Source organism: Falco cherrug, chromosome 13 (genome assembly GCF_023634085.1).
Source record: "Falco cherrug isolate bFalChe1 chromosome 13, bFalChe1.pri, whole genome shotgun sequence".
Taxonomy (NCBI): domain Eukaryota; kingdom Metazoa; phylum Chordata; class Aves; order Falconiformes; family Falconidae; genus Falco; species Falco cherrug.
Genome location: NC_073709.1, coordinates 8,425,811 through 8,449,721, shown reverse-complemented (window position 1 = coordinate 8,449,721; position 23,911 = coordinate 8,425,811). Strand labels below are relative to the sequence as shown.

Sequence of the window (23,911 nt, the reverse complement as noted above, 5' to 3'; positions counted from 1 at the left end):
GCACTGATGCTGTTGTAGCCTCTGAGGATCAAGGGCTGAGACAGTCAGGCACAGTTTCCGCTCCGGGCAACGTAAACTGATGTCAGCAGCATCGCAGCGTGTTTGGTCAGCAAGTTCCATATTCTGGTAGGAGCTTGCTTAGTTACTGAATGTTATTAAATGTGAGGGGAAAAAAATACTGGTGTGTCTTGAAACTGCTTTGTTTTAGACTCTGAATATTTACTATCGGAAGCAGTAATATTTGTAATTGGATAAAGCTTCATTACTTTGTTATACTTAAGATTTAGTATGGCAAAGCTTGAAGCAAATGCAGCAATTAATGCTTAAAGATATCTGAATTGAGGTTATTTATGCTTTTTTTTTAAAAGTTAGCAAAGTAAGACTTCCTTGTGTCATTTTGTTTTAAATGTCTGCTGCACTAATTAAAGGTATTAATATTCAGGCTCACCTGTTCTTTGCTATTATTGCAGAGTAGGAAAAGGATTTCTAGAATATATTTAAAATAAATTATTATCTCTACCTAGGTAGATGCCAGTTTGCAATGAGTCTTAAAACCATCTGGAAAGACTACAAAGTTCTGATCGTTATGGCACCTAGCCTTGCGCTGGTGCACTGGGGCTGGTTTCACATCAAGTCTAGTCCTCTCTTCCAAGTGAAGACAGAGAGCTTTGTTCCAGAACCTGGGATTGTGGCATATGTGATGCAAAGCAATGAGAAAAATAAAGAAAAATAGCATTAGTCCTGTGTATTTTGGGTAAGTTGCCTAATCAGTTGTATCTGTATATTTGAGGCAGGAGATGAGTAAATTAAATGAGAATTTTCTAACAGATGCAGTCTTGCTGCTCTAATTTTAGTCTTCCAGAGTTTCATTCTTTTTTGCAGCTGAGTTAATCCGTTAGTTACATGGACCCAAAAAATGTATCTTACATCTCAAAAACTACTGCTAGGTCCCATGTGATAGTATTAAGTGATGGTATTGCAGGTCTTGGAGATACTTAAAACCAAACTCCCAATAACTTCAAGGCACCAGTCAAACTCTTATGACTGATGGGGTCTGCAACAGTGTCCTTTCAGGTTCAGAACTGCCCAGAAGTTGTGACTTTACATAGTAACACATTCTACATTGTTAGTAGGGCAGTAATTATAATAGATGACAAACAGAATTAAGTATGAGAGAAGTCTTAAATACTGTAGAGATTACATACAAATGTAAACGAATATCCCTTTAAGTTTGAAAGTGTTTTAGAACTTCAAAAAAATAATTGTATGCTAGGCATCTTGAAATAAGAAACTTTTTTTCAAAGGCAAAGATTTCTTACAGTTGTTTGAACATTAAAAGCTTTTGTCTCTGAAATGGTTGCCTGGGAAGCAGTGCTGAGTAGTTCAGTTATTTTGTTCTTGAATAAAAACAGTTTAACATTGTAGTTTTGACGCTTTAATACAGTTCAGTGCACTTTATAGTGGCCTGTTAGTTACAGACCTACAAATAAAACAGTATATAAACTGGTGGTCAGAATTGAAGCTGTTAACAAACACGTAAATTTGTGTACTACATGCGTGTAGTATATGTCATACTAGTAGGTTTTCTCAATTAAAAAGCATTATAGCGTATATAGACCAGTTGCATGGGGTTCAAAGAGCCAAGTGTTGGGTCCTGCATTTGGATCACAACAATCCCAGTAAACGCTACAGGCTTGAGGAGGAGTGGCTGGAAAGCTGGCAGGTGGTGAGGGAAGGACCTGGGGGTGGTGGTCCAGAGCTGGCTGAACGTGAGCCAGCAGTGTGCCCAGGTGGCCAAGAAGGCCAGTAGCATCCTGGCTTCTGTCAGAAACTGTGGCCAGCAGAGCCAGGGCAGTGGTTGCCCCCTGTGTGTGGCACTGGTGGGGCCGCACCTCAGACACTGTGCTCAGTTTTGAACCCCTTGCTACAGGACAGACACTGAGGTACTGGTGTGTCTGGAGGTGGGCAATGAAGCTGGTGAAGGGTCTAGAGCACAAGGCTTAAGGGGAGCCGTTGAGGAAACTGGGATTGTTTCGCCTGGAGAAAAGGAGGCTCAGGGGATGCCTTATTACTCTCTACTACCTGAAAAGAGGTTGTAGCGAGGTGGGGGTTGGTCTGTTCTCCCAAATAACAGGTGATAGGACAAGAGGAGGCAGCCTCAAGTTGTGGCAGGGAAGCTTTAGATTGGATATTAGGAAAATTTTCTTCACTGAAAGGGCTTTCAAGCATTGGAACAGACTTCTCAGGGAAGTGATTTGAGTTGCCATCCTTGGAGGTATTTTAAAGACACATGGATGTGGTGCTTTGGGACGTGATTTAGTGGCGGACTTCATAGTGCTGGGTTAACAGTTGGACTGGATGATCTCAAAGGTCTTTCCTAATCTAAATGGTTCTGTGGGGTTCTGTTTATGTGAGTTTTTTGTGACAAATAAAATAGCAGTTCAAGCTATGCAATATTGTCATAAGATTATCCTAATATCTTTCTGGTTTTTATTGTAGGAATAACTAGTTCTGAAGCTTTTAATCTGTGAGTGTTGCCAGAAGAAAAGATGAAGAAAGCAAACTGGAGTAGAAAAAAATTTCTGCTTGTGGCAGGGCTGTCACTTATAGGTTTCCATTTTGGAAGCATGCTTGTAAACTTTGCTGCAAAAAAATCTGTTCAATCACATTCGGAAGCTAAAAAAAACTAGTCATCAATGAAACCGCCTAATGCTGTCATTATGTATGAACTTCACAATAAGATTTAAGCTTCATTCAAAGAGATCATGAACAGTCACAGGAATGCTGTTATGGTACTGTATGTACTGTTTCATATTTGAAGTACTAACTCTTGGCTGCAAAGAATGAAAGTGTACTGCTTTAAATTTTAAAAGTGCTATGAATTATAGATCCAAGTAAAAATTAAATCTGTTTTGTTGTCCAGAGTTAAAATCTTACTTCAAAAATGTCTCGTCTTGAAGCTAAAAAGCCTCTGTTATTTATTAGTGAACCTTTAAATAAAGATACAGTTAGTCAGTCACTGTCTCTGCTGACTGGAATATTAAAATCTTGCTATGGTCCTGCTGGTAGACTCAAACAGCTCCACAATGGTGTGGGAGGCTATGTTTGTACAACTTCACAATCTTCAGCTATACTCAGTCGTCTTTCTGTCAGTCATCGTGTGCTGAGTGTTTTGATGGCCTCTGTACAGAACCATATATCCCGCTTCAGTGACTGTGGCTTATTTACTGCCATTCTGTGCTGCAGTTTGATTGAAAACTTCAAAAGCCTGAATGTTGCACCTTGCATTGTCATTAAAATAAGTAAGCATCTTTTGAGTTTGTGTATGGACTATCTCAAATCTGAGGCCTGTGGTTGCCGAATACGGGTAGATTTTAGCAGCGTTGAGACTCTTCTTTGCTTGGTGCGTAGCATATTGACAAGCAAACCTGCTTGCATGCTTAATAAAACTGAAGTTGATCATCTCTCCACTCTGATTTTAAAGGCTTTTTTATTTACTGTTCCATGTCATGTGGAGAGTAATGCTGTTTTAGGAAAATGTGTAATAGTACCTGTGAAAGGTAGAAGAGTTGTGGATTCTGTGGTTCTTCCTGGTCTACTGATAGAAACACCAGAAATTCAATTGGCAAAACCACCTACTGTCAAAAGAACTTGTTCAAACATGATCAGGATAGCTCTTTTCTGTGTGTCCATGTCAGGAGACAGCTTCAACCCTGAAGAAGGAACTATAACAGTCCATCATGGAATTTCTATAGAAACATTAGAGCTGAATCAGTTGCTTAATGTAGGAAAGCAGCTGGTTAATGATGAGGTTGGCCTTGTAGTGTGCCAGAAAGTTATCCATCCATCCTTGAAACAGTATCTGAAAGAAAACCATGTCATCGCTGTGGACAGAGCTGGGCTATCTCTGATGGAACCTCTGAGTCAGATGACAGGTAACAAGCGGCTTTTTCTGTACTAAACAATTGTCCTTAACGCTCATGTCGTAACAAAAACCTGTCTAGGTTGGTGCTGTTGTAGAGTAAGGATTTTATTTCTCTGTGTGCTACCTTAGCAGCTGAGCAAGAGTTGTTCTTTTCTAATCTGGAAACCATTTTTTAAGGTGAGATTGGTCTTTTGCAGGTCTAGTGATGACATACTGCATGTATCCAATTGTAGTAACTGTTTGGAAACTTAGATTATTTTCAAACTCTTATTTAGAGAGAATGAAACAATTACTTTTTCATCTTAAACTATTGCTAAGTCTTGCACTTTGAAAACGTTTGTTTCTGTTTGTGATTTGCTGTGTAGACTAAAATGTTAGGTATTGAAGAATATACATAAATTTAAAAAGCCAAGAGAAAAAAGTTCATGCTTTATGAAATGCAACAGATGGCTGTTCTGATGACAGTAATACAAACTGTTCTCTGCTTTTCTTAACTGGACAGGTTCAAAGCCTATAGCTTCTGTACATTTGTTGTCTCCTAGTTGTTACGGCAGTTTGAAAGATGTGCGCATTGAGAGTTTTGCTTCAAAACATTTTGTGCATCTGATTCCTAATGATACAGTTGTCTGCAGCTTGATACTCTGTAACAGAAATGAAACAGCATGGGATGAGTTGAAGGTAGGCAACATTTCTTGAAACTTTTCTTGAAAAGTCCTATTTTTAACAGAAAAATAATGAAAAATATTTTTTAGTTTAGGAAAGTGATTTTTCAGTATGTAAATGAGTTACGTTAGAGTTTAGGTATTCAGTTTCAAGAAAGCACTTAAGAAATGCCGTGGTTTCAAGAATTTCAAAATCCTTGAACTGCTCATGTTCATTTAATACCTCTATTTTAATATGGGAAGTTGTCTTGAGACGGAAACATTTTTCACCTGTTCTTGAGCCCAGTGCTTGATAGACATTTTCATTCTCACTACTTGGTCTATGAAAGCCTAAAGTAAAAATTGCCCAACAAAAGGCCAGCAACAATACCTGCAATGGTAGTCAGGCGTAGTTTTGTATTGAATAGTTGCTCTAGAAATGTCATTGATACTGATTAACTTCTTATCTATAACCCTGGTTTGCACAAAGAAGGAATAAAACAGAGCTTTTTTTTTTTCTTTTTTTCTTCCTGCTTTTCCATACCGTGTGGACAAATAAAGACAATTTCTCCTAAAGTGAACGTGGTTTTTGGAAATCACTCAACAGCTTTATATCCACACATACTTCAAGTCTATGAAGTCTGTACCAGAAACTGCAGAAAATCTTATTTCAGTTATTTTTTCAATGGGGACAAATCCTGTTAATCATGGTATATGTAACAATAAATTCATATGGTTTTCAGCGTACCTGTGAAACTGCAGAACATGTGTTACAGTTAACAATCAAGGAACCTTTGGCATTATTAGGAGGTGGCTGTACAGAAACTCACCTGGCTTCATACATAAGACACAAGGTATGTGAGACATAAGGGTTTTAAAAGCTGCTTAATATACATAGGAAATAAGAATTTACATAGCATCACTGCTATAGTTAAAGCACTTCTAGATTAATGTTTGATTTTTGCTGTCTAACTACTAATATAAACCAAAGGGGGGGTCTATTTGAAGCAGTCAGTGCTAATTCTGTCTTTCAGACTTATTAATACTGTATTTGTACTTGTTAATCTTTCTTTAGATACCTATTATGGTAAGTGTTTTTTAAGTGTTAAAACAAATGTGTAGAATTTTTGTACTGAAAGATAATCATGCAGAACTCGGTTTTGACTTGTCTAGAAATCTTTCCTATTGTGGAGTAATTATCACATGAACAATTTCTGGTAGGACTGAACCATCTGTTTAAAAAAAAAACCAAAATAACAGTACGATGTGTTTGATTAAAATTATTTCTGTAAAAGTGTTCTAATTTTTTGTTTTCCTGGTTTTGTGTTTCGTTTGTGTTTTGTTTTTTTTTTTTTTAGAGTTGTAGTCTGTCCACCAGCACCTTTAGAGATCTAGATTGTTCTCGGACACAATACCAATTGGTTGCTGATGGTTTTTGCCGTTCCCTGGAGTCTGTAGCTTGCTCTCTGAATCATGATGAAGGAGAAATTCTTACAGACATGGTTTATGGACACTGTTGGTTTGTTCCATCAGGATTTCCCTCTGTCTCTAATTGGTCAGATTTAGTTTCAAAATGTGGCTGTGGGATTAATGGTAACACTGAGAATCTCAACTGGAGGCTTTTGCAAGGCCAGTTTGACTCTCCTACTATACAGGGCTGCCCTAAAGAGCTCTCAGTAAAGGTTGTGGACTTTCTGACACTGGACTGTTTTGCTGCGAAGTGTAGTGGCCTACAAGTAGCTCTGGAGACAGCCAATCTGATTTTGGATCTCTCATACGTAATTGAAGATCAAAATTAGGTCTAATCTTATGTGAATCATGTTGCACACCAAGATACTTGATTGAAAGCAGAGTAATATATAATGTGTTAAGATACTTCAAATGGTTAGAATGTGTGCAGCAGACAGGAATATTAAATCAGACAGTTGACCATTAAGTACTCAACTGACAGTTAATCTGCTGTGCCTTCAAGAATTTTTAAATGTTTAACTTTTTGTTAGGAACTGTTAAATGATTAGCTAAATATACAGTAAATCATAGTAATGTATGACTTAAGAGTATTAAAATTCATGTATTCAAAAGAGCGAATGACGCTTTGATATTCCTCTGCATTAAGCAAAGTTTTGGATGTATGTTAACTCTGTGGCATCTTCAAAGGAATGGAAAGATGGATTCACTTGCTGAGAAAATACATGTTATGAATTGGAATTTATGTAGGCTCAGCAAAAGCTTTACGTACTGAAACAGACTTGTATTGCAGCAGAACTTTGTCACTGATATTTTTAATTTTGTAGGTAAAAAAGAGGGCTTTCCTTACAAATATCTTGAGCCACTTGTTTTCAAATTGTATTCTGAAGTTCTTGGCACCACGTACTGTATGCAGTGTTTGTTTCTAAATGTCCGGAAGATTTTAATTCATTTATGTAATTTATTTAGCAAGTTTTTAAAACTCAGCCTGGAGATCTTAAGGTAGCAGGTAGGTAATAGAAGATTTGAAAAGAAATGGCAGATTGTGTGGAAAAAACTTCTGTGAAGTGGACCTTGATTGTCTTCTGTGGAATACAGCACAGATTATAAATAATGATACTTCTATCATTTAAGCAAAGCTGCAAGTTAGAGTGTCCCATTTACCATTCAATTAACTCTTTGACTGTGCCTAGCTTCTTTTCTTTTAATGAAGTAAGGTATTAAGCTGCTCAGACTTGTTTTGATCTTTAAATAAGGCTGTAGACTGAATGATCAAAACTTTTTTCTCATTTTCAGTTTGCATGTAAGACCAAAAGGGGTGGTACAGTTTCTTGCTTTTAACTCATTTTTTTTGTCCCTTCTCCCTCTTTGTTTTCAGTCACAAGGGACAAATTGTTCATGACATGCTTTTCCAGAAAACCTCTGAGTTGGCTATAGACTAGTCTGCTTATTTGTTTCCTGGTCTCTTTAAGTTTTTAATATATTTACTGAGTAGAAGCAGTTGAATTGTTATGTAAAGTCAGTTTTGAAATATATAATTAAAAACATCTTTACAGACCTTTTGTACAAAGTCCTTCTCATTCTAAGAGCAAAAATAATAATTTTCTCACTGGAAAAAATGAGAATTTATTTAAAATTCCTTATCTTTTTATGACCTGAAATATTGTTTCAGTGCTGTAAGGCATCATTTGGGATTTTGTTGAAGAATGTTAACAAGGGTTGAGATGGAAGCTGGTTACTAAAATGGCACCTTTCATATCTTGATCCTCCCATATACCATGAACCATGTGAAAACATCAGGAATAATGAAGCCAAATGATGGTGTATATCTTAAGGCACAGAGGAATCTTGGTGATACTTCATGTAATTATGCGTCTCTAACTCAGAGTGTTGAATTAGAGTATTTTACTTCCTATAATAGCAGCTTGTTATGCAGTGCAAAAATGTTGTTTAGTGACTACAGCTGTGAAGTGAAAATTAAAACAATATTTAAGTTGAAGTAGTTGCTAGTATTCTTTTGTCTTTGTATCTGAAGGTTGATTCACAGCTCCCATAAAACCATTGTTAGCTCTGATTTTGTTCCTCCTCCTCTCCAGTTTTAAGAAAATCACACATAAGAAAATTGTGGGGAAAAAATTCAGTAAGTAGGTAAAATTTCATTTATACCTGAACCAAAGATTGTTCTGTACATAGCTGTTATTAATAACAATGAATTTTGGTCTCCCAGTGTGACTGAAAAGGATAAATAAGTTGCTGGCAGTGCTGCCTATGGACAGTTCAGGTTCAGTTCTTAGTTGTACTACAGTCTTCCTCAACCTTTAGTGGTTACTGTGACACTATCTTTAATGGGTAACCTAAGAGGAATACAAGTTTGGATACTGTTTAAAATGCAAGTAAATAGAATTTTGACTCTCAATCCAAGAGCAACATAAACTCTGCTGAAGTCCCGTGTTTCTGATAAAACGTAGGTGCAAAAATGGTGAGGTTTCCCCCTGTGTTTTGAAACTGACAATATAAAATATCCTTAGTTGCAAGTCCTCTGGGAAACCACTATGTTGTTTTTTTTTCTTGCTCCCTTTAGAATTTAGTTTGTTCAATGGGAAAAATTAGCATTACATAAGTATTACGAAGAGACAAGTGTTTTCTGATCATGACCTCAGTTGTTTGACTTCCATAGATTGCTCGGAGGCTATTAATTTAAATTTTAATAATTCTACCAGTAATGCAAAGGAAGTAAGAATATTCATCTCCAGCCTTCTCAGCTGTGTTAGTGCTCCAGGCCTAGCAGGAGAAATAAGAAGTGCTGATACTATAATCACTCAAGTCAGCAAATTTAAGTAAGATGCCAGTTTAATGTAGTTGTTCCTCAGTTCAGTATTTCAGTTTGCATTTGGTATTTCAGTTCCCATTTGGTATTTAAAACTTCAAAGTGAAGATGACCTGAAAATGCTGATCATTTTAGGGAACTTTACTATTTCTATTATTGTGTCCTATTTCAAGTAGACATACCATTAAACATTACTATTTTGGCATTGGCAAAGAATGCAGAATACCTGGTTTTTACTGATTCTGCTACTGAACTGTGAATTTGTAGGCTCACTCTGAGCCATATCTGAAGTCTTTTTCTGTCTATTTTCCTATCTATAAAATGGGAACAAAGATAACTCTTCTTAAGGCATAGAACTTTGTGGCTGAAGAGTTCTAAGATCCAGATGTAATGTGAAGAACTCAGAGGAACAAAGAAATAGATAATTCAAAACAAACTCAAATCCTTGCTAAAATATTAAAATTTTATTAAGGGAACTTTGGCCAGAATTTATGTAGACTCTTTAAACTAGTGTACTAGGTAAAACTCCCCTGTTCTCCTTTGTATATTGAACGTTGATGCGTTTTCTTTCTGTCTGAAATTCCGGCAACAGTAACCTAACTTATTGCCTTACATCTTCAGTACACACACCCAGAGAAATGTGACCTTCAGGCCCTGTGCAGAAATGGTTGAACTGCAAGAGAAGCATTGTCAGACATCTGCCTCAGCAACCCTTACTGTATCATGTATGTCTTCCGAGTCTGTGCTCTGCATGTGTTTCAAGACCAGATGCTCATAGGTGCTAATCCTTGAAAACAAGGTAGAAACAGATTTATAAGTTTGCTTGCTGTATTGGTAGTGTAACACTGATTATTTATTTTGGGTTTTGTTCTTTCAGAAATGTTTGGGCATTTTTAGGCTAATCAGCTGTTAGAATGTTAGATCTGTCCCAGAAAGGGAAGAGAGTATTTATTGTTGTAAAAGCTTGTAAGAAAAAAATTGCATGGGATATCGCAACCACAAAACAATTCACCTTACCCAAAACCTGAACTTTTGAATTTTGTTTGTGCCGTTATGTTGCTGTGCTGAGAAGCAAAATACAGTATTTGTCACATTTTCAGCAGCGCCATGTGAACTGAGTCATGTTAGTACTGCATTCTTCAGTCTTGGGAAAAAATCAGTATCTGTGAGTCAGTCGATGTCATGGGAAGAATTTTAACTGGATTTGCGTTTACTACGGTTGTGAAGATGCAGAAACAGTCTGTTTTTATTGCAAAGACTGCCTCCAGCATGCTTATAATCTGTGCAGACTGGCTTTTTGAGAAGTCAGTTGCTAGTCACATTACAGTGTTTATTTTAAGAATTGTAGTAGCTTTTATCCGGTAATGTAAACATGAGTTATTTCTACCCACTTGTCAGCAGAGACAGGTTGCACAGTACTAATAAATAACTTCTTGGCCAGTAGCACTGTGATCTTAAATTCTCAGTTACATACCTTTATTTTTGTCTATATATATTACACTGTATAAATTAGTCGTGCACATTGTAAGCTCAAACATATGTACAAGTTTATTCTTTATGCTGGAAGCAGAAATATAGTCATAGTATATGTAGATAGAGCCACCATGTCATTAGTCCGCACACCAATAAAATTAATTGCAGAATAGGTTCCAGGATGGGGCTCAGCACTTTGTATCTTTAACTGTGCTGATTTCCATTATTCTTGACCTAGTTTTACATTAAGATTACAAATTTCTGGTAGACATTCCTCCTGCAGAATTTTATTTTCATACCTTATTACAAACATCTTTATAAACTTGAACTTACAAATCTGCTTGCACATGAAAACCTTTTATTCAAGCTTTCATCGTGTGCCATGAAGGCCACAGCTGTGTACTGTTTGGCTTCTGCAGACTTGATTACTAGTATCTTTCTTGTTTTCTTTCATGACAACATCAGCGCTCTTTGGATACACAATAAATACTAGCTGCTTCTTATTATGACAGTATTACATGATGTCTGCTAAGGATTTCTGTGGCAGCATACTACACCATCAACAGCTATTCCTTATCCAGAACTTTCTTTTTATTACCATTAAGTCTTTTTGGAAGTAGAGAAGGTACGTTGCCTGTCATTAATCTTTAAAAGCTATCCTTAGTATCTTTTGCCTTATGGCATATGATATTGTTCATCTGATTTGTTAGAGCTGGTGAGTATTGGGTAAAAAAAAAATAGGAGGTTAGGGACAAAATGAGCTCCCTAGTCTTTGGTGATGACTTGGAGAGCCTCTGCATCATCACCTGTGTGTGGGGCTAGGAAGGACCTGCTGATGGATGGTTACTCAAGAGTGACGATGGAATGATTTTCAGTGAATTGCTGGGACTGTGGTACTTCCAGATCTTGAAAGACTTTGTGAATTAGAGAGGCAGAAGCAAAACTATTATGCCCTCATTTATGACTCCTTGTCCGTGTGCCCAAGGAGCCTGAGCTGTAGTGGGGTTTGACTTCGGGGGTTTCTGATATATCTGACTGCTTTGCAGGCGACTGTGGGCAGTCTGCGGCCGGCTGCCAGGTGCCTGCCCAGCTGCTCCTGCACTCCCCACCTCACCCGGACTGAGGGACAAAATGGGGTGGAAACCCCCTGGGTTGAGGTAAATGCCCTTCCACTGCATTTCTCCTGCTTTCCTCCCCTCACTCCTCGCTGCTGAGCAGCGTTTTGCCCTTTCTTAAATCTGTTTATGCAGAGGTACTGCAGCCTGGCCTATGGCATGGCTCAGGGGCTGGGCTGCACCCTGTGGTGCAGCAGCGGAAACTGGCCAGAACTGGCTGGAACTGGCCAGAACCGGCCTCTCCCTGTGGGCGCTGCACAGCCCCTCCTGCTGGCACCTCTGAAGTACCTCACAGGCTGCCGTCTGTGAGCCCTCTCGTCGTCGTTAAAGGGTGTGGAAAAATTTTCAAGAAACTTGGAGGAGGGGGTGAAAGAGCTAAGGAAGAGCACTGGAGACGTTAGCAAAGCCTAATCCTGGAGGAGGTGCTGGGAGAAACAAGATTTTTTTTTTTTTTTATGGCTTGTGCAGTGAGTGTGTAAGGAGGTACGTGTGCCGCTTCTGGAGATCAAATGGCCAAAAGGGCTGACCTCGAAAACCAGGTGAAGAAAATCCCAACTTCTGTTGGCTGTGGATGGTGTAAAGGTGTGGTTGTAGGTGGCTGTTACCTAGAGCAGGTGTGACAGGGTGCCTGTCATGATCCACATGCTCCTCTGAGGTAGATCGCTGGGACCTACCTGTGGAGAAACAAGGTTCAAAGTTGTGCTTAAGGACTGAGGAACTTTGCACTTTCTGGGAAGGCTGAGATGGCTTCCTAATACCTTTGAAAAGGGGAAAAGGCCCAAGAGCCACTTCCTGTGGGCCTCCCTGGCTGGAGGTCGGAAGACCACCTACCTGCACCCATAAAGCCTTCCTCAAGCGTGATCTGAGGATATGAGCACGTATGTGATTTAGGCAGAGGATTGACCCACAGCCCTTCTGTCATCGTATGAGTATTGCAGTCCATGAGGTGACTCCAAAAAGTGAGTTTTTCCGTATTTAATTTGCACCAGCATGGTGCCTACTAAACAGGGGTGCATGTGGCATGGCATATGTCTATGCCAGCCTTTTGCAAATGTTTCCTCTGTAACTAACAAAGTTAGGACAAACTCTTCGCTTTGGTTTTGGTGCCTTAACCCTGGCCTCTTCTTTGTTGAGGTCAGCCAACAGAGTTGAGAAAAGGAAAATTAGATTGTTAGTTTGTACCTGAGTCCTTTTGGGGTGTTCAAAATCATGATCCTAGAAAGTGGCTCCTGAAACTGTCTGTCTCTGTAACGCTTAAGTGTCATGTTGTTTTATGATCAGTATTGCACTGACTTCCATGCTTCATGTTTGGTCCAGATATCTTTACTGAATCAGGTCTTGCCTGTCCTGTTGCTGTACTTGTATGAATGTGTCCCTGAATTACGCTTTTTCAGTATTATACACAGGCAGTGATGTGTTTGGTCTGGCCACTCAAATATGTTAATGCTCCACAGCTGGGAACACTTCTCTTGAAAGTTGATCTCAGCTGAGACGATTAATCAGGCAGTAGCTAAGACAGTTGAAGATGTCCCTGCTGTCTCTTATCTTTAGAATAAATGGTTTTATATGTATTGGTAATTAGAAGAATATAATACAAAATTTTAAGAGTGGGACAATTGACCCATGTATTAAATAATAAATAAAAAAAAGTCTGGATTATTGGTATTGTGCAGGCCTTTCCAAATAAGCTATTCAACTCCAAAGGAAAACAGCAGAGAAATTAGTTTAGACTTTTAATAATGAAAATTGCTGTGTAAAATCCTCCTTTGAGTACTGAAATATTGTAGTGTCAATAAGAAATGCTGTATGCACTTGACGTCTTTGTGAATGTAAAATCTCTTCAAGGGCTTCTTCATATCAGTGCTCAACAGAATAGCGGCGTTCTGAGCAGAGCTGAGTGCACGTGTCCTGGTTTTAGGTGTTAAGACAATCCATTGCATATGTTTAATCAAAATGGCTGCTAAATTAAAAATCTTATTCCTAAAACTGCATGCGAGACAGCAGGTGTCACTCCAGTCTGTCTCTGTGTGGGCCAGGGAAGTATTTGCTCCTGTACAAGAATAACTTGTGTGTGACATTATTGCTTACGTTTAATACAGTGTATGTTAAGGAATAGATGGAATGCATTACGAAATTGCTGAGGTTAACTGTGATTGCTGTTTTATATACTAGAGAAGCACTGTTTCTGGACTGCCTCCATTTGGATCTGTGTATATTGGCATGGGGTGGAACCAATTTATGAAGAGATGTGGGCAATGGGTAGCAACACATACCTTTCTCTAATGCATAGCTTATGTTTAAGACAGTGGGGTTATTTATTAACTGAGAAAAAGATACAGTTGCATGGCTGAATTGTTCTAAGCAATTGCTTTAAGATTGCATTATGGTTCTTAAGTTCATGATGAAGTTAACATTTTAAGCAAACTACAGGAAATAGTTTGAATGAGCAGTTCGTTTCAGTGTTCATAGTTTGGTCATAACAATTGCTAAATTTATAATAAATTTCTATGTGTAGGAGCCCAGAATGAAAGTCTTAAGTTTCCTGAAGTAGTCCTGATTCAAGTATGCACCTCGTCCATGACTTTGTATGTAGTATGTGGTGCAAAATACGGGCCAAAAATCTCATGGCAAAGTGGCAAAATTCCTGTATCACAAAGAGAATCATAAGCATCCCCAAACTCCATATTAGATGTGAGTATTCAGTGTAATCTTGAGAAAGTGGTTTTCAGTGTGTGGGTGGTTTTGGTTTGTTTTGCACACTGGTAGGGATTTAATGCCTACCTTGCTATTGGCTCTAAAGACACTAGAGTAGAAAGCAAAGAATTTCTTTTCTTATAGGCTATTTTTGCTTAAAACTCTTACTTATGGGCATAATGTCACCCAGGACTAAATCTGTCTGAATCTGGTGCCTTTAAGCGAAGGAAGATGGAGTTGTTCTTACATTGGGGGAAGAAAAGAATAAAGTTTTACAATATTGAAATGCACTTTACAGGAAAAGAACTGTGGTGTTTTGTTTTTTAATAATATTTAAAATAACAGTATAGACCCACATCATTCTGGTTTAAGAAAATTAGACTTAATGAGCCTCTGTTACAGAAGACAAAAGCTTAGGAATTGTAGATATCTTTGGCACTGCACAGAAGTGTAAATTTTTTGTTTACCTGTAAGTTAAATCCTCAATTATTAGTTTCTCTCCTGAGACTTGGATGTTAGTACATTAAAGTTCTGCTGTTTTAAAGGCTTTGCAAGCACATACAGCCTCTGCTCCAGTAAGTGCACGATCTGAATTTTGTCACTAAATCTTGGTATTTTAAATAACTGACTTTTCCTTTCCACCTTTAAACCCTGATTTTTTTTAATCTTGAGATATTTTGAGAGGGACAGGAAGGGGAGAATCCAGTTGTCTTTTCTCTTTCTTGCTTCCTCTTTTAAATCCACACCACCACCAAGTGACTGAAAAGACCTGAACTTACAGTTTTAGAAAGTAATTGTAAGAACATTAGTTCGGGGCATTAGATATGATTTTCTGGGATGTGTGTGGAAATTTCTTGAGTGGTTCTTGACAGTTCCTTAAAGTGCCTGTGACCACTACCTAAGAATTTTGGGAACATAATTGTTGACTATGAAATGTCTGGTCTCCGAGAGAGGTGTTTATGTGAACTGAACAAAAAACGAGGCTTAACATTTCATTGAGCTTTGCCAAGAATAGTTCTACTTCTGAGAAAATCCATAGGTGAGTTTACATTTTGCTGACAAGTGTTTGACCTGAAGCTTTGCATAGTGAAAGGTGCTGCAGATAGGTTAATATTAACCTGTTAAAAAGGTAACTTTCTCGAATATGCCTACCAGCCTCAGAAGGACTACTTGTATTATTGGGAAATAGGAAACATAGCAGTTGTTGCAAGGTGCCAGGCAGATGATATTAAAGGATTCAAAGTAAATGTGCAAATCTGCTTTGGATATCGTGTTTCTTTGTTGTGTTGTGAGGCCTTGTGGCAAGACTGCCTGGCTTACTATGAGTTTTGCCTTCAATTCAACACTGGCTTGTCATTGCTAGAATTGCAAGTCTTTCTTATCTGCATTTATATTAATAGCTTCAGATAGAGAATAAGTGCCAGTCTAAATGTTGAGGCATAGTGAGTGGCAAACAATCAGTAATTTGTAAGGCACAAAATCAGTTCCATAGCTGTAATAAATACAATTTTTAAAAACAGCCAAGAAATGCAGAGGAGCGAGTGGATTTGAAACCACAGGCCAAAAGATTATTTCTCTACAGGAAGGGAAGAAAAACCCACAATTTTATCATAATTGTGTAGAAAGGCTCCCTGAATAGAGAATTAGATTGATATTTCCAGGTAATAAAAGCATTAGTTCTGTGGTAAGTACACTATGGTCTTTACAAAAAATCAGTGCATTGCATATATAATCTTGAATTTTATTGAGTAAAAATGGGCCAACTATGTCCAATATGCTTGTCACTTGCATTCAGTAATGTTTAATCAAGGATTGGTCAAATTCCTACACAGACATATTATTTGTAGCTGCCACAGTTACAGTCAGAGATCTGGCTATCAGTAGAAGTCCAGCGGAACGTGATCTCTGTTGTGAGCAAGTCACTTAGATATGAACTTTTTGCCATAAGAAGACATCCAGAAGTTAAAGTGCTGTGCTTCAGCCTCTTCTTGGCAGAATCCTCAGGGTCAGTTTGATAATAGAGTTGAAGAAATGATCTCAACAGAAGGTTCCTCATGTGATGAATTTGAAGGCAGTTGTAGGTCTCTCTGGTTCTGGTTATCATCAGTATATGGCAGGCTCTGTGTGTAGACCTTGATGGAGAACCTGGAGATTTTGTGTGAAAAGTGTCTTCCAGAAAGATTCCTGGCTTCAGCCAGGCGGTAGGTTCAGAAACTGCTGTGTTCCCAGAGTTTGCACATTTGTGTGTTGGTTTCTTTTGGCCTTAATGTGTCAGGGGGATGTTGTAGTGCTGTGCACTTAGCTTAGCTTGCAAGAGCTGGAGCTGATGAGAGAGATTCTGACCTTCTCATAATCTAACATTTTTTATTTTGATTGTCTGGTGTGTTAAGCTTTTTTTGTTAAGATTTTTTTTCCCTTCCTTTTTTTATTGGTGGGATTACAGTGACTTATGTGGTAAGAAAAACTGTAAACCTGATTTTACTCAAATCTTTAAAAAGGAAAATACTCAAAATTTGGGCTAGATCTTAGGTATGTCAAGGAGACTTTTGTCTCTTCTTTGTCCTAGGAATGTGGAAAAGGGTCATTTCCCCACTCCCATGTTGAGAATTTGGTCTGTTCCTTGATGCTGTTTGAGTATACAAGGCACAAAACAAGATACAGACCAAAAAGATGGTCCCTGTCCTCAAAAGATACGACTAATGATGAGACAAAGTAAGCACACTCTCAAATGAGATCCAATTATCCTTACTCTCTACAGTGGCCTTTAAGTACTGAAGAAAGAACACCAAGAACTCTCCTGACTGCTCTTGTAGCTTCTAGCAATCAGCAGTTTAAGGGCTTTCTGGGTCAGGCTGCGTCTGGATTCTTAGTTTTAACAGGCACTGTTAAGACTATTTCTCAGTTATGCCTAAACGTGTGTTTCTTTAGGTATGTCCATATTTGGAGCAAGTGTTTAAAAATCTGTCTCGAAAGTGAGGGGACAAAGCAAGCAAGGTTTTGGATCTGCAAGGGAGTATGTCTAGAGCTGAGCCTTGCTTTGGCTAGTTCTAACACCAGTACCTAAAAGCCATAATGAAAATACTGAACTGGCAGGATGAGATACAAAAGTGTTTATATGGACTGTCTGAGGCCCTGGGTCATGCTTTAGTGAGAGATTTTCAGGCTCTGCTTTGGTCGTAAGAATCATGAGATCATGTGAAGAATCAAGTGATCATGGAGTCGCTTTTATCCGCTTTGAGGACAGAGCGGGAGGGCTGAGCTTCAGATCCAGACAGATTTACTGTGTGACAGCAGGGGAAAAAAATCTGAAAGATGTGCATGTCCTATTCTTGAATTCTCTACATGTCTCTGTTCTTCTGCCCACCCGTACTGAATGCCATCTCTTCTATAACTCACAGAATCAGATGATAACAGTCATAATAAAAAAGATTTACAGTTTAAGTTGCCTAGGAAATTTACTTCATAGTAAATGTACTCCAGACTGGTTAGCTCTTCTGTAATAGCAAGTCTTTAAAATGGTTTAGGTTCCTGATGTCTAAATGGTCACATTTTTGTGAGTAAACAAATGCACTAAGTTGTTATAAGCATACAAAACACAGATTAAAAAATACCACTGCAAAGCACAGTGTAGGCTGGGCAAACCACCCATGATGGAGTACTGTCCTCTGCAGCAGGAGCAGCCTTGAATTATTCATGATGTAAATGCTAGTAGTAAGAGGCCACAAGATGAATTTAACAGATCTTTTAATGTACATTGGGGACTTAACTTTAGACTTGTTTCCATTGTTGTGGTAATCAAGACAGTAAAATAAGCCCTATTTGCTTCCTCCTCCCCCCAGTGTGGGGATGGAGGTAGTTAGGAGAGATCCACTTGAATGTGGTTGATATTCTGCTGATTTAGGGCATTCACCTGAGAATCCAGTTAAAGTCCTTGTGCTGTGTGGCAGCATCCCACAGTCCGTGGGATTGCCCCAGCTACCAAGCTGAGTCTTCTGAGAGGAAAAAACCCATGTGTATTTCCTGGTTTTATTAAAAAAGCAAACAAAAAAAGTTGTTCTTCAGTCAGAACTGTCTGCATATAAAATAAAGGGCAGAGTCAGGTTCACTTTGTTAGATAATTCTTACAGCAAAGCAAGTGTGGAGAGATGCAGCTTCCAGATAAATTAGGTCTCTTCTAATCTAAGATGCTGTAGGTCACACCTTAGGTGAGAAGAGGCGGTATTTGATCTTTTGTCTCATGAGTCTTAAACTTGTGTCTTGTCTACCGAGGGCCTGGGATTTTCTGCTTTACATCCACATCCTTGTAAATTAAAGATTAAGTGTTCGTTTGGTCTGGGCATCTGGGATTTTGCAGCTCTGTATCAGAGTTCTGCTATACCTGTGTGTGAAGTTATTACTGAAGTTCACTTTACATTAAAAGTTGAAACCTTTGAGATGCCCTTGATGTCAAGAATGAGAGTCCATTCTTCTAGAATTAGCTTTTTTTGCGAATTGTTAGACTAAGGAAACTGTAAGAGAGAGGAAGTTGCACCTTTTGCTGAATTTATGTCTGCAGTAACTGTGGAAATCAAAGAAAATATCTGCTGCTCTGCTTTTGCTGCTTTTCTTCCCTCTGCTGTTTGTATACTTCAACACTTTTATCAGCTGCAGATGGGCAATAAGTGAAGGACAGAAAATGGCAGGTGTCCAATCCTTCCAAACCCACTCCTATTTTAGAAAAAAAAAAATAAAAATTGGTTGCTAGATAAGACTAAGTCATCAATTACTTTTGCTTGCTGCAATGCTGTCATGGGACTGCAGTCAGGTTGCTGAGGTAAGGCAAGCATTTACTCCCAGTCATTTGGTTTAACTTGCATAAAATGCCTGTAAAATTTTGAATGGTGATATAGTTCTGTTGCAAATGTACATTTTACATCTCTCTTGGTGTTGGACATATCTATTTCCAGAGCAGCTCAGGCCTTAGCAGTATTCCTCCCCTGCTCCCAATATACCAGTGAAACACTGCAGTGCTGCTTATGTCGGTTCAAAAAACTGGCAAGTGAAACATGCAAAACTCATGGCAAAACTTTTACAGAACAAGCTGTTGAACTTGGGTTCTCTAAATATTTTGTTTCTGGCTGGTGGGTGGGAATAGCAAGACCAAAGAGGTTAAAACCCCCAGTAGTCTGGCCTGTCCCTGGGCTCTCATTGCTGAGCTCCAGCAGTTTAACCCACTGCCTTTTAATGCAAATCAGTGATTGACATTAAAACAATACTGTGCTATAAATTACATTTCAATAGCTCATTTGTAGTTATTTCAGTCCGTTATAGTAGGTGTGAGTCAACCAGTTGGCAGTGCTGTGTCTGCTTATTGAACAGGTATCTCTAAGCCATTGCCCATGCCAGCAGTCAGTCTATCCTTCCTCCTTATCATTAACCCCTTTGGAATAAGCAATAGTTTGGGTTCTCAGGTGGTTTTTTGCCTCGCTTGGTTTAAGTGGAATGGATTAAGTTAAACAATAGTCAGCAAATTAAAAGTAACACTGCAGGCATGACATGACAGCCAAAGACTGTTCTTAGAAAAGTGAGAGCCAGAGCCGTCAGCACTAGGGGAAAGTATTAAATCAGTTTTAAGCAAACAGTAATGGTGCTTTACAATAATCTGCAGTAATTAAAAAAAAAAAAAAAAAAGTTCAGCCAGTAGCTATCTGCGTGGTATATAGTGCTCTAAGGAAGAGCTAGCATGGGTAAACAAAGGAGGTAGAGCTGGAGAGTTTTTCATGCTGAAAGCTGTTTATTTCGATCTATATTTATACCCATTTTCTTTAATAAATATCTCTGTTTAGGAGTTAGTGTTATGCCATATGTTTCAACAAATCTAGTATCAAGCAAGTCCTAATGGCTGAAAAGCATTTTATGAAATTTCTAGTCTTTTTTTCCTTTTCAGTGGGTAAAAGCAATCTATGAAGTCATGCACAGTGTATCCAGATGCTATGGTTCTAAAAAACAAGCTTTTCCTGTGATTTTAGAAGCAGAAAAGCTAGAAATTCCAGTTGCTTTGAATTTTCCACTTCACTGGTGTGTCCAGGGTAAATGCAGGTAGCTCTTTCCACAATGACAGTGTGGTGTGAATTCTATCTTTCTTTTCCTTCACAAGATCAAAGTAGTCTATTGGTTTGGGATGACAAGCACTATTTCTTTCACTCTTTAAGTTTTATATCTCAAGTATCTAATAAGTTCAACTTTTTTTAATTGCAATGTATAAAGCATCTTCTACCAAAAGCAGTTTTCCTTCCACATCTGGCCATGACTGTATCTCAGGACTTCTATTTTAAGACAAATTTTGAACTCACTTTCCTTATGGAAGCAAATGTGTCCTGAACTATGTCTGAAAATGTTCTGATCCAATTAATTTATTTTTAATATATTTGCTAAATTCACCTATTGGTGTCCTAACTTTGGCAGGAGGTGGAGAGTGTGGGGGATGACTTTCTTTTCCATGAGATTAGCAGGCGTGATCTCTGCAGCAAAATCCAGGGTTGTGATTTGTGTACTTGGTGAAATTGAGAAACTTTTTTTCTGTAATGCTTGCCAGTCAGTACTTATTTGAGTTGCACAGCCAGGAGTGTCATGACATTCAGAAGACTGAGTTATTGAGTGTTCAACACTTCTATTATGTGAAGAATAATCATGTGGTCTTGGAGCAGTGCCATGTAACATGCAGCATCTCTCACTGCATGGTGTTGTCATGGCTCGAGCAAATCCCCTCCATGTAACCCATCATTTTTTATCTGATTTAAAATGGATCCTTCTATTGTAGTAAAAAGTCTGGGATCCCTTCAATAGGTTCTCGTTCCTGTGATTCAGTACTTAAATTGGCATCTTTATTACAAAGGAAGTAGCTGGACATGAGCTGTAAGTCCTGTTAAGATGTCTCACATTGAGTCATCTTGACCTCCTGTATTTCACAGGTACAGTGACTGTGGCTTTATAGTCACCTGCCATAGCCAAAGGGACCTGATCTCCAAAGGTGCCAAGCATTATCTTTTTTAAAGAAATGACAGCATTCAGATTTTTGCACTGGTCACAAACTGTTTTATAGTAAAAATCACTAGTCATTTCTGACAATTGTCATCCTGTGGTAGGTTTGCAGTTTTCTGACTGCTTCACACCTACTCACAACTCCCTGTTGCTGTGACTCAACAGCAGGAGTGTTCTGCACTGCTGTGGCTGGCCTGGAGCAACACTAGTCCTATTTTTGTCGATTCACATCTAAGCAGTCCTCTTGGTTCTGATATATTTTGATTACTTGATGTGAGTGCTGAGCAGGGCAAGCTACTGAAACTCTGCACAGGCTAGTGCTTGTCCTGAGCTTACTGTGAAAGGGAAGGTGATGACTGTGAAGTCGTTAGTGGAGTTCTTACGTACTCCCAGCCTCTTTGCTTGTTGACAAGCTATCCTTGCTGTTCATTCTCAGTTCTCTTACAGGTAACTAGCTGGGCCATAAAACAGATAGTTTGGGGTGGGGAAAAAATAAAGCGCTCTTACTCTGATTTCTTCCATGCTCTATTTGCACTTCTCCTTTGCCAGTGGTCACAAAGTGTCATATCACTGTAGCTGATCCAGTACTGGGATATCTTCTGTGTCAGTGTATTGCATCAGCGGAATTTCTTTACAAAAAAGAAAAAGAGGTGTCTTATGTTTTACCTGGATATCTCATTCCACCAGCTCGGTTAATTGAATACAGGAATCCTTAGGGCAGAATTGACAGTGGTAAACTATTCAACCAGCTTTCAGCATTCAACACTATAGCTTATAATCTGCTTGCTAAAATAAAGCATTCTGGGGAATAAAATGTATTTTGTTTTTATTGAGTTGGTCTTGTAATGAAAATATAGGACTTTTGCACAGAGAAGAAAAGAGAAAGTAAAAGAAAATACCAAAGTCCTTTTTGTTGCTGTTTTCTTAGTAGCACAGAGCAAATGAATGTTTAATATAAAAGGAAATATAGATAAGATTAATCATTAACTAAACTAATTTCATGACAGGCACTTGATTGAATCCATTTGAGACTGGCTTTATGATATCTTCCTTTTCAGAGTGTATTTTAGGTTAAAATACAATGAAGCATTACTTGATCACCCAAGGATATGATAAAAATAGGATTACTGCGTGGTTTTTGAGGAAAAGAACTGGTGCTCTGTAATCTGAGTGTTGAGACACTTGAAATGGGCTCATTAAATTAAAGGTTACTCAATAACAGTGAGTATTAAGTGGCTGCCTTAAGTTATTATATAGCAATTACAAGGATATTTTTTTAAATATTTCATAGGTATATTTGAAGTTAATGGAAAGTCTTGGCATAATTCTGTTTAAAAGTCAAGCAAGAAATTTGTGGAGAACATAATTTTACAGGAAGAGATGTAATAGAGATTCCAGGACACACAATTGACTTAGTTTTGCCATTCACAGGACTCCATAGTGCTCTTGGTCCAGTAGTTGAACAAGAGTTTTCTGGAATTAGCCAGCCAAAGCAAGGATGGTTTTGTTTGCCGGAGGTAATTTACCAAAATAATTTGTGCCCCAGTCTATGCTGTTAACTTTCATTGCGCTCTTCCATCTCAAAACAGCAAATAGGAAGAGCAAGCACTCTTACAAACACAGAGGGAGTTCTTTGTTCAGGCTGCTATGCATGAAGACCCCAAAATTCCTTGGCTCGTATCCCCAGGAACACAAAAAATCATCGTCAATCACAGAATAAATTGCCAGGATTTCTAGCCCATTGATTTGTTGGAGAAATGGGTGTTAAGTATTCTTCAGTCTTTATTTCTTATAACTGGTTACCTGTGTTGCTTCTGCTTTCTAGCCAAGATTAATCTAAGCTGTTCAAGTAAAAATTTCCAAAATGCTCCTCTTTGTCAGTATATTTAGGCACATACTTTTAAATCCTACAGTTTTTTCTCTAAAGCGACTAAGGTGTTTTGTCTGTAGTTTAAGACTTCGGTAGTTCCTATCTTGAATCCAAAGTCAGTGTCCTCCTTTTCCTCCTTATTTTGACTTTGTGAAAGACATTCAGCAGTATAGAAAGTCTGAAAAAATTTAGAGCTCTCTGAAGATCTGATTCACTTCATCTCAGTAGTGGTTTGACTATTATTAGTCAAAGCCCTGTTTTACTGATCTTTATGTCCCTTGATCTTTTTAGGGAACTGCTTCAAGTGATGTGTGCAGTCTATCTGGATTCTCAGATACCTATCTGCATGTATATTGTTGTTCCTAGGAAGGCTGTCTCTGAACCACTGTAGTGGCAAACATGGCAGAAAGTTACTGGAAAAGTCTGATAGAAAGGGCAATAGGACCTAGGCAGATTTTGTTTTACAGCAACATCTGAGGCAGTAAATGACTTTTCACAACTGTGACCATAGAGACTGGACCACCAGAAAGCCTGAATGTAAGACTGGCCTGAGAATTAGGATAGCACATGAACACTGAGTCTCAATCTGTATCAGGAAACTGGGAAATCTGTGAGTTTGGATGAGATATTTTACTGTCCTTTGAAAAAGAAATTATTTAAGAAAGTTCCCTTTTGGAATCAAAGAAAATATAAATCATAGTTGCCTTTAGTCTGCGGTTAAAAAAAAAAAAATACCCTGGTTGCTGAAATGGTAGGAACTAATGCTAAAGATCCAAATCAACCTCCAAGAAATAATAGGTGAATTCAGATTTTTTTTTTTGGTTAGGAGGGTTCCCTCCATTTCAGTTGGACTGCTTTACTTTAGCCTTGTTTCATTTT

General features: G+C 38.3%; 3 protein-coding genes across 3 annotated transcripts; all 3 read left to right on the top strand.

Annotated features, from left to right (window-relative positions):
* The first annotated feature begins 541 nt into the window (after window positions 1-541).
* Window positions 542-2,702, top strand: LOC129737318 (uncharacterized). Its single transcript, XM_055726183.1, has 2 exons — window positions 542-754; window positions 2,500-2,702. The coding sequence occupies exon 1, from the start codon at window positions 542-544 to the stop codon at window positions 731-733; it is 192 nt and encodes a 63-aa protein (XP_055582158.1). The 3' UTR covers window positions 734-754; window positions 2,500-2,702.
* Window positions 2,550-3,019, top strand: LOC129737319 (uncharacterized). The gene has a single exon (XM_055726184.1). It carries the CDS (start codon window positions 2,550-2,552, stop codon window positions 2,688-2,690), a length of 141 nt encoding a protein of 46 aa, XP_055582159.1. The 3' UTR covers window positions 2,691-3,019.
* On the top strand, window positions 2,945-8,032 carry MKKS (MKKS centrosomal shuttling protein). The gene is made up of 4 exons (XM_027814507.2): window positions 2,945-3,935; window positions 4,428-4,603; window positions 5,310-5,420; window positions 5,925-8,032. The coding sequence occupies exons 1-4, from the start codon at window positions 2,945-2,947 to the stop codon at window positions 6,363-6,365; spliced, it is 1,719 nt and encodes a 572-aa protein (XP_027670308.1). The 3' UTR covers window positions 6,366-8,032.
* The last annotated feature ends 15,879 nt before the right edge of the window (window positions 8,033-23,911 follow it).